This window comes from Rattus norvegicus, chromosome 1, assembly GCF_036323735.1.
Source record: "Rattus norvegicus strain BN/NHsdMcwi chromosome 1, GRCr8, whole genome shotgun sequence".
Lineage (NCBI taxonomy): Eukaryota > Metazoa > Chordata > Mammalia > Rodentia > Muridae > Rattus > Rattus norvegicus.
Genome location: NC_086019.1, coordinates 211,784,507 through 211,795,101, shown reverse-complemented (window position 1 = coordinate 211,795,101; position 10,595 = coordinate 211,784,507). Strand labels below are relative to the sequence as shown.

Genomic DNA, 10,595 nt, shown 5'->3' with positions numbered 1-10,595 from the left:
AATTCTGACAGCTGGGGGTAGCTGAGGGTAGAGCGGGGCCTTAGTCATAGAGACCTTGTATGCATGTGGCTACAGGACAATGTACTTGCGTGCACAGGATCGTGCATACGCATGTGTTTGCACAACCTTGGCGTGGCTACACATGTACACAGCTGGGTGTCCCAGCAAGTTCACACCTGTGCCCACAGCTGCAAGAATGAAGTAAATGGCTCCTTGGAACATCCAGCCTAGGTCCAGCTGGGAGCCCAGTTCTCTCTCCTAGCAGATGCCTGACCTGAACATCTGGCCACATCTGCCCTCAAGAAAGGGAATCCTGGAACCCAGGTCTAGGCCAGAAGGGCCAGCCCTGCCTGAGTTGTACAGGCAGCTCTTCTGAAGACCGGCACAAGGGAAGGATCGATGGGGTCAGCCTAGTGTGTTGAGGATGTCTCTAACCAGTCCAAACTCCTAGGTCCTCACCCCGACCACATATACCCAGGCCTGGGACCAAGGCGACTGGTCCCACTGTCACAGGGCGAGTTCCTTTTTGCCACATCTTTCCCCAGTTACTCCAGTTCCAACTTCTCTGATCTCTGCCACGCCGACACATCAGGAACTTTCTTCCTGCATCACACCTCTTTTTCCTGCACCCTCGTCCCCCAGGATCCTGGTCTTCACCTCTCCTGCCTATCTCTCTGTGTCCTCTCTGTATCAGGGGTCTCCTGACCTAAGAATTGTCCCCCTGTTGGTCTGGGGTCTGTCATTGCTCTCAGCTTCCTCCTGTCTCTGCATCTCCCGTCTCTCCCTCATCTGTGCAGCAGTGTCTCTCTTGTCACCGTCCCTTGGGTGGTCTAGCCTCCCTCCTCTCTCTGTACTGTATTCTGGGGGTTGGCTGAGTCAGAAGCCAGGTCTGGGGTCTGTGACCGAGGCCAGGAAGGAGAACCCAAGCAGACATGATATTTACGTTGGGACTTCAAAGTGGAGCCCGGAGCTGTGGTGGGGGTGGAGGGGGCTGGCAAGCAAAAGCCAGACTGAGGTCAGATCACGCTCCTCCCCAGTGAGGGTCTCCTTGGTGACACACACCTCCCCCGTGGGACACCAGATCCAGAGTAGGGATGGAATGGTCTATTTTGGTGCAGAGTTCCAAGAAAGGCACTTCCTGTACCCTCACCCTGCCCCCCATCCTTTCTTCCTGTCACCCTGCAGCAGAGTCTGGGCAGCTCGGTCCCACCCCCACTCCCTTTGAGCATCCCTCAGTTGAGAGCACAAGGATTTCTGGGGATGGCAAGGAGTAAAGGGCTCAGTCTCAGCAAGAAAACAACCCAGGCTCTGGGCAGCCATGAATTCTCACGTTCTGGCAGAGGCTTAGGCTGGCAGGGTGGTGTGGGTCTGTCACCCTGTCAGTCCCATGCATTGGGACCAGGCAAATGTGGCCTTTCCTGACCTTTAGAGTCCACCAAGCGAACTGCCAGCCTGAACCTGGAGGCTCCAAGATGGGCTGAAGGTCACCTCCCCAGCTAAAGACATCCAGCTGCTAAGGCCAGGAAGGGTGGGGAGTCCCAGCCTGGAGGGCGGGGGCTGATTGTCTCATCCCACAGCTCAGCCTAGGGGCCTAAGTCCTACCCAGGGGGAACTCTTCAGGAAGGGCCACCACCATGACACTCAGATCCAAAACCCACTCAGGTCCCCAGAGCCCCAGCTCCTGGGCCAGTGCTCTTCCCCATCCTCCCTCCTTTGGCTCCTCCAGTGAATCAGGCTGGAATCTGATGAGCTCAGGCTGCCCCGCCCAGCCTGCCTGCCTCAGCTCCTGCCTAGCCTGTGAGGTCACCGCACCCTTTCAAGGGTCTTCCCAGCAATTCAGTCTCCTCAGGGGGCCCACCAAGGGCTGTGTGGGGGAGTGAGGCCAGGAGAGCCCAGGCTGGGTGGGAGATATTAGGAGATTGGGGTTGGATCTTCAGTTCGTGCTCCAAAGTATAAAAAAATGTGAATTGTGTGTGTTGTGGGGGTGCTTACACTTCCAGGGCTCAGAAGGAGCGGGAAGCAGAAGCTATCCTGTGTCTCCAGGAGCATGGATGTAATTGTGTCTGAGTAATGACATGTGTGTTGTTAGTGCTTTTGCACAGGTAGGCCTGTGTCAAGATGTCTGTGTGCCACTACAGGCCTGTATCCACTATCCCCAAGTGTGTCCTAGTGGTGTCTGGGTGTGCCTGTTAGTCTTGGGAATGCCTGGGCACTCTACTTCCCACCTGGGATAACAGCATCACTTTCCTTTGGAATGTGGGTCAGAGTGTTACTATGCTCTAAACTGTGGGTGTGAACATTGCTCACAAGGCCACAGTAGGCTGTTAAGGAGGGGGAGGAGGGTGGGCCAGACTTGAGTCTCAATGACTGCCGTTCACTCCACCCCTCAGACCATCTCACAGGCCCTAGAACCTGAGCAGGCCGCCCTTTCCTCACCCTGTGCCTGGTGCCCTTTCCAGTGATGTCTGGCGTCTTTTATCACCAGCTGGGTATTCATGCCTCGGGTTAGCATCCAGAGAGAAGAGCTCCTGGTGTGAGGCTGAAGTGGGGTGCACACACCCCTCAGTAAGCGAGCCAGCCCCAGGGCAGAGACTTCTCTGTGAAGTCTTCCTGGACCCACCATTCTGCATCATCCCACATACGGTCGTAAAAGTGCCAGTTCCGGCCAAGGCATTGTTCTAGGTCTTGAAGGCCTGCTGGGAAGAAGGCCTGTTTGGTTCTGGCTGGTTAGTGAGGAAGACAGACAATAAACAAACTCACACGTACAACTGGGGTGACTAAGATAACACATGCAACATTGCCAAGCAAGGAAATGATGTGCCTGCTTTCAAGACACCCAACCGACTAGCCAGTGCCCCTGTCCTGCACCACAGCAGTGGACACTGGACGAGGCACAGCACAGCTTAGAGCCTTAACTTCTAGGACATGGGAGATGCAGAAAGGACAGAGTTGCCAGGATGCAGTGGTTCAGTTACTTGCCAGACCACAGCACTTGGTACTGAATCTCTCTTTATGACACAAAATACACACACTCCTCTTTTGAGATTTGGGGGGGGGGGTGTTGCTATGTAGCCCAGGCTGGCTTCCAATTATGTAGCCAAGGATGTCCCTGAACTCCTGATCCTCCTGCCTCAGCCTTCCAAGTTCAGGGATTACAGATGTGTGCTACCATGCACGGCTTTGTTTGTTGAGAGTATGAATAAATGATCCTTCCTCTCTGGAGGGTATACGTTGGGGTTTTAAATCCTGTAACAAGCTACTTACCTGAAGAAGGCCTCAGGTTCCTACTTTATATAATGGAGACATCAGGAGGGGAAAAATCAGACAAAGTGGAGATAGCAATCTACGACTGGCCTATTACCAGCACCCCTGCCTGGTGGGTCTGGGTCTGCCACTGAACTCGACCTGTGCTCATACTGATTTGGCTTCAACAAAAGGTCCAGAAAGCAGACAGGAGCCAACAGTGCTCCTTTGAGCCGTGACTGGATACACACTGACTTCTAGGAGCCCAGAATTAGAACCAACAAAAAGGAAGGCCTGTGGAGGTCCCAGAAACCTGGTTCCCATGAGACAAGCTCCATATCCTGCCCCTGGGGTTGTCTAAGCACCCCCTGCAGACATTCCAGGTCCTTCCCCTGGGACTGAGCACTGCACATCCTGTGTCTCATTCCCAGAAATGGCCTTCCTACCCCATACCACCCCAGGCCCTTGTTTCTAGTTATCAAGCTTCAGTCAGTGGACACCATTTATTGAGCACCTGTAGAGTGCTCCATCCTGTACAAAGGATTAGGGAGGAAGGGAAGACATATAATGGATAAGGGGCCATGTTGTTCAGAGCCTTAAAGATCTGTGGCTCCTCCTGGGTGGTGAGAAAAGGAAAAAAGAACTGGGGACACCCTCCCCCACGCCAGATGTTAGCTATCAGATGAACTTGTCCCTTATCACACTTTTCCCTCCTGGAGAGGGGTCACAGAAGTGGGGAAGGATCGTTGGCAGCCTAGTGACTAGCCTGGAACCCTACACTGGCTAGATGTGGATCTGAAAGTCTGCCTCCCTGTTGGTATGGATTACATGTAAGTTGGTGCCCTGGTGCTGGGAGGCCCAGGAGAGCATCTCTGAGACCCGCTGTGGTTCTCCTTTGCCTGGAAACAGTTCTTTCCTAAGAGTTTCTGACTGCGAGTGGTCTCTGCTGTACACTTCCCACGCTGTAAGTGAAAGGCCGGTGACTGCATTCTGTGTCTCTTAAATTCTCTCTAGCCACACCCCTCCCACCGCTCCGGGAGGGGTGGGGGAGTGAAGGGGGTGGGTGACCCTCTACAGATCTTGGGCTGTGCACGCCCTCTTGTGGCTATGGGTGAGTATTTTTCTCAGATTTGCAATGGGTTTCTCTCTGGGGCCGGTTGCCCTGGCCTGGAGAGCTAGTTTTCTGGGACATCTTGGGAATTACCTACACCGCACTGCAGTGGGGCCCACAAGCCACACCATGCCTCATTATCGAGCTTTAGTAAGGGCCCAAGGAGCGGGATACAAAGGCAGTGATTGTGGAACACCTCTCCCTGTGCTGGAAACTTCTCTTTCTGCTAGTGTGCATTATTTCTCAGGGTCCAACTTCCCAGAATTACCTAAGTGCCTCAGCAGATTTTTGATCTTGGAAAAAGGCTGGAACATATATGCTTTCTGACCTCCAGGACAATAACCATCTCTGAACTGCCCGGGGAAGAAGACACAGGTGAGGGAGGCAACCTACGGACCAACCGCCATGGCTACTGACACCCATTCCTTCCTCTCTTTCCCCTGCCTAAGCTGAGCTGCCGACCACCCCTGTAGGCCCTGGGTCACTCAGGAACCGTGCAGAACAGCAGCCATATCCCTTCTCTGAACAGCAGATGCCGTGTCTGGGTAGCGCTGTTAGTTTGGGGAGTGTTGCTGCCATTCCGCTGGTTCCCTGACCCCTGAAACTAGGAGGCTGGAGCTGTAAAAGGTCTTGATGCTCCAGAACCTGCCTGTACTCATGGGCAGTGGGAGAGGCAAAAGAAGCCGGGATTACTGTCCCCCTATGTCAGAAGCTGGCTATTAGGAGGAATTTTTCCTTACCAGACACATTTATCCCTGTGGGTTACAGGGGAAGACAGAAGCCAGGGGCCTTGAACAGAGGGTCTGGCAGTCTCCCAACTCTTTTAACGCTGCCCTCGTCTATATGGTGAGCTCCCTGTTCCCTAGCAGGTGGACTCATGAAGATCAGCTAGAGGCAGTGGCAGACACCACAGAGAACTGTGTGTGGGTAGTGAAGGAAGCTCGGCAGCTGGGCAGAGTGCACTTAGAGGCTCCTGAAGACCCAGGTAACCCTTTTAGCTGTTCCTGGCTACTCTTCTAAAGCCGGGCATCCCTCTGCCTTTTGTTCCTCTAGCTGCATGTGACCTCCTCTGGCCTGATCCTTGCCTTCTTGGTCAACAGCTATCTCAGATTTCCCTTCACCATTTAGACCCCCTTTCTCCTCCTCCCATGCTCCTGCCTCTGGCCTCTCATTTCCTGTCTTGGTCTTCTCTGTTGCAGCCCTCTGGGTCTCGGGGCGCTCTGCCCGGCGGTAGATGAGGTAACCAGTTGTGGGAAGCCTGTGGACTAGGGCTTCAGGGGGCAGGCGATGGTAGCCCTGGTCCTTGTAGAGAAAGAGGCCAAATGCATCCGGTTGGGTCACTCGGAACTTGGTGGCACAGAGTTGACTCAGGGTGGCAATCGAAGACCCCGGGGGCACAGCCAAGGTCTTGGAGGTGCAACCTGTGCTGGGGTCCTGGTAGGCTACTCGGAGGAGGTGCTGTGCAGAAAGTAAGAACAAGTCCTCAGCTCTGTCTGGTTGTCACCTCCAAAGCACAAGGGACAGGCTGAAGCTGTGCAGTGATAGAGTGGGGTGGTACACATTCATGGTAGATCTGACTGACTTGTGGGCTCCAAGGGGGACATTGGGGCAGGGAGAAATGTGTTCGGACTAGTGGTATAGGTGCAAGGCCAGCCAGAGGGGACTTTATGAAAAGATCTATAAGGAAAGTCCACTGTGTGCTTGGCTCTCTCCATAACTGTTCCTGGGGCTACCTACCTAGAACTATTCCCCCATAGTTCACTAGTACACCTTCCCTTCATGGCAACCAAGGTGCCCATTTTAGAGATGAGAAAACCAAGGCACAGACAAAAAGTGATAGAGCTGGGATGAATCTGGGATCTGGCAAGACTGAGAAGGTTGAAGGTCAAGGATGGTGTGCCCTGGCTGAGGTCCAAATGGGAGCAAAGACTGAAGCTCAAGGACAAGGATGGTAGAGCCTTAGCTGGTGCTAGAGGACAGGAATTAGCTGTCACTCTGACATCAGTTTCTACTTCCTTATCTGTAAAATGAGAAAAACAATGGCCCTACCTCTGCAGGGTTTCTGTGATGATTCAAGGAGGCTGCCCTGAAGTTCACAGTCCAGTGCCTGCCCCATGGAACACATTCTCCTGAAGGGCTGCTCTGATACCCAGGTGGGCCTTTATTTCTATTGTAGGGTGATGCAAGGCTAGAGGAACTGTGCTGGGTAGAGGAACTGTGCTGGGTAATGTTAGAGTCCCTCCAAGCATGGCCAGTATGGGGAAGACGTGGGGAAGGGCCCTTTACCTGGAAGTTGTGGGTGGCCGGCAGGCGGCGCTGTTCCCAGAGGGCCAGAGAACGTTGGAGCTCCTGGGCAGGGCTGAGTGGCAGTGCGTGGGCCTGGCTTAGGCCACTCAACAAGGCCAGGCTGGCTGAGAGGCTGGTCAGGTAGTAGCCGCCTGGGACACAGGATACATAAAATGCACCTCAGGCTGGGGTAGGGTGGCCTGCCTTTCCTTCCTTGATTACTAAGAACTTACTAGCAGCTAAGAAGCCCCAGTTTCACCCCAACAGGAAGCGAGGGAACTCTTACCCTCCCCAGTGAGCAATGTGGGTTCCAGTAGCTCTGACATATACTCAGCTTCTAACAGGAGGTCAGGAAGGTCGCACTGGGCCAAGACAAGGCTCAAGAGAGGCAGGAACTCATCAGCACCTGCATTCTCCCCTGTGGAGACATGGGAAGAAGTTCCAGCCTCCTCAGAGGCCCAATCGCCACACTAGACAGTGACCCCTCCCCTCCGCCTGCTAGATCCCTAGGTAACTAGGTAACAGACCAGGACCAACATAGCAACCTCAGGGAAAGTTACAGGGAAGAAAGACAATGTTCTCTAGAGTTCCTGGAATAGAGGATTGGATCCTTCTATGCTGCTTGCAGCTCTGGGGTTCTGGAACCGGCTTGCTGTGGAAGTGGGTAGTGCACAGCCTCTACTTTGAAAGAGTGGAGCTGGGGGAAGTGGTTGGGGTAAGGGGGTCATACCTGCCTGGGTTTTCAGGGCTGTGTATAGCAACTTGCAGGCCTGCAGGAGCCACTTGATCTGGGCACTAGGCGAGTAGGCACGAAGGAGCTGCAGCAGCTTCTGACGCACTGGTTCTATCTCCACTGGGGAAGAAAGGTTCAGGTGGGACCCGAAGGCTCCAGGCCCCTGGGTCCGGGCCAGGCGGAAGCCCTCAGCTAGGCGGCCAAGGGAACCGTCTGTGGAAAGTCGGCGCCGCAGGCGGGCAGCTAGAATGGGTCGAAGAGGCTTGAGAACAGAGCGATGCAGGGATTTCTCCAGGACCAATTCTGCAAGAAGAGAGTTGTTGCTGTCAGGGGAAAGAAGCCTGGAAAAGCAGGAGTCCCTCGCCAAGACAGGAGATAGGGAGAAGGGTGAGGAGGAGAAGATGGAATTCCCTGCACCAGTAGTGAGAAGGGGTGGGGGTGGGGTGCAGGGTAAGCAGCAGTCATTAGGTACCAAAGTCAAGGAGAGAGGGAGACAGGGGAGGATGGAGAGCCAGGGACATGAACCGGTGCAGGCCAGGGCTCGGCCTTACCCAGCCGCTCTGGTGGTAGCAGTTTCTCAGGGCCCAGCTCTGCACTCAGCATGGCCCGTGCCCGACTCAGGGCCTGTCGGATGCCCTGCAACTCCCGGGACTCAGGACCAACACGAACCTGGGTCAATAGGTCCTGCACTAGCTGACCCACAGCTGTGTATCGGTTGTGCATTAGCATTGTAGCTGCCCGGCCCACCTGCCTCTCTGGTGCCAGCAGAGAGCAGAAAGCAGAACTCATGGACCGAAGCAGAGGCCGCCGGTGCCTTGGGCGGCTTAGGCGTGGGGAGGTTGTAGGGCTTCCTGAAGAACCCTCCTCCTCTGAGCTGCTGGGGGAGCAGCAGTCCACCTCCTGAAGTGAAGGTAGGGGAGGAAGACTAGGACCAGAAGCACTTCCTGGCACACGGTATCCCACTGAGCTCTCCCTCTGCAGCAGCTGTCGAGGGGGCAGTCTTTCCGTTTGGCTGGAAGATGTCCCTGGCAGAACGGGGACTGGAGGAGGCGGCACAGCAGGTGGAGACAGAGGGCTGGAGGTCTCTGTGGATACACGCACTTTGAAACTCCTCTTGAATTTCTCACGTTTGGTGGGGCCCAGATCCCCGGGGAAGAGGGGGTTGAAGAAGCAGAGGGCTGCACCAGTGCCCTGATCCAGCTCTTGAGGGGAGCGAGCCTTCAGCCGGGGTATCTGCGGAGCTTCTGAAGGTCTCTGTTGGTTCTTGGTGTTGAGAGAGGAACTCCAGAACTCTAGCAATCAGAAACCAATGGGGACCTCAGAGCTGGCTCTGGAGAGTACCCACAAAGAAAAATCTTGGTTGTTCTTTCTTCCCCCCATTTGGCTTCTATGTGTCCATCTGTGTAACAGGCTGCAGGGGACCCTTACCCATGCCCAGATGGGAGATGGCCTCCAGCTCTTTGTGGGTGGCTGCCTGATGAATGGCTCTGGGGAGTCGGAGAGGGAGGAGAAGAATGTCCCTAAGGTCAGAGCAAAGTGCAGTCAAGAGAGAGTGGTGCTCAGATGCAGAGGGTGGGCAGTCCCTGGAGGCAGGCCCAGGGGTCACCAGGTGCCCTGCTGGCAGGCTCACCTGGTATGACAGTATGCACAGATGAGCTGGACCAGGTCCGGGAATGTGAGCTCTGAGCCCTCCAAAGAGATGCCTGAGAGACATTGGGAGTGAGGCCGTTCTCTGGGAACCTCCCTCCCCTGCCTGTCTTCCAGCCCCTTCCCTCTAGGCCACCCTCCTCACCGCCAGGACTCTCTTGGAGATAGTGGCTGGAGACAAAAGAGGGGCCACTAGCTTCTGGCAGCCGCACACATAGAGTCTGGCACTGGCGAGTGTTAGATTTCCGCACCAGGAAGGTCTGCGAGTGATCAAGATTAGGAGGCTCAGGATCTCCACGTCCAGGCCCTTTCCCTCCCAGTCTTGTCCGGCTAGACCTTTAGGAACGGGAGAGACTCACCCCCGGAGGCTCTGTCCTCAGCACGTGCAGTGCGGCTGCAGCGTTGGCCCGCAGCTGTAACCACACAGGCCGGGTGATCAGCAGCCGCTCCCGCAAGCTCACTGTGCGTGCTGGTTGTTGGGACCCGCCTGCCTGAACCCCTCTGGCATCAGGTGTGTCATACAGTGGGTCTGGAGATGGCCTGGGGGCAGACACCCAGACTTGAGTAGGGGTCTTGGGTGAACACCTCTTCCCATTTGGGGCTTCCCATCTCTCCTGTCCTTGCCAGATCTTCCTATAACTGCCCTCACCCCCTGCACCTGGCTGATCTCCCGACTTTACTAACTTTTCTTCCTGTTGGTACCCAGGTACAAAGTTCAGGCTGGTGGCTCCCAGAGGGTGTGCTTCGGTCTCACCAGGGTCTTCCATGGCTGGGAGCTCCTTCAGCTTCTCCTGGGACTCAGGAAGAGAATCCAACCCCCAAGGCACAGGCGTGCACATTCCTGGCGGTGAGTAACACTTCCTGAAGGCGGTTCGCCCGGTCACACCCCGCCAGTTAACTCTTGTATGTCCACTCCATGTAGCCAGTGTCCACTTCTTTTGCTCTTGGCCCAGTCTTGAATGGCAGAGGCTTCCACACTAGAGTCTATCAGGGCCCCCGCTGTGGGAGGAGCACCTCCACACAGCACTTCCTGTAGCCTCCTCACACTATGCAGTGGGATAGGGAGGGGTTAAACACGGCCAACCAAGTTCCCACAGGCCCAAGCCGCACCCCTGGGTCACCTTAAGAAGTCTGTGGTCACTGGCTCATCTGTTCCAGCCTTGAAGGCGGGGTCAGCCTTGTGGGAGAGCACCCCCTACTGGTTGCAGATGACTCATTCCTGAATCTAACTTGGGTTTTGTGATTTCAGGTTGCTATGGAGAAAGGATGCTGTGTCTCCATGGAAACTAAGCTCTTTGCTTAACTGAGGTTCTGGGGGTGGTTCTGACACTCACTGCTAAGCAGAGGGGGCGTGTGGCTGTGAGGTCGACAGCACATGGTGCTGCTGCTAGCTGTCTCCCACACACAGACCCTGCTAGCTAGCCCGCCTTGCCAATTTGCCAAGTGTTTGGGGCAGGTGCAGACATGACCTGACCTCCAGAAATGTGCAGAAGCCCCTTCCCCACCCGAGGCCACGTGCTTCGACTGTTTGCCTGCCCTGGTCCCAACTTCCTTCCTCAGGCTTTTCTCTAAGAA

General features: G+C 55.2%; 1 protein-coding gene across 1 annotated transcript; it reads right to left on the bottom strand.

Annotated features, from left to right (window-relative positions):
• Positions 1 to 5,346: 5,346 nt before the first annotated feature.
• Rin1 (Ras and Rab interactor 1) lies at positions 5,347 to 9,995 on the bottom strand. Its single transcript, NM_139038.2, has 10 exons — positions 9,705 to 9,995; positions 9,380 to 9,560; positions 9,166 to 9,280; positions 9,004 to 9,076; positions 8,802 to 8,893; positions 7,925 to 8,665; positions 7,371 to 7,676; positions 6,927 to 7,058; positions 6,641 to 6,792; positions 5,347 to 5,812 (listed from the first exon to the last, which is right to left on the bottom strand). The coding sequence occupies exons 1-10, from the start codon at positions 9,857 to 9,859 to the stop codon at positions 5,363 to 5,365; spliced, it is 2,397 nt and encodes a 798-aa protein (NP_620607.2). The 5' UTR covers positions 9,860 to 9,995; the 3' UTR covers positions 5,347 to 5,362.
• Positions 9,996 to 10,595: the final 600 nt, after the last annotated feature.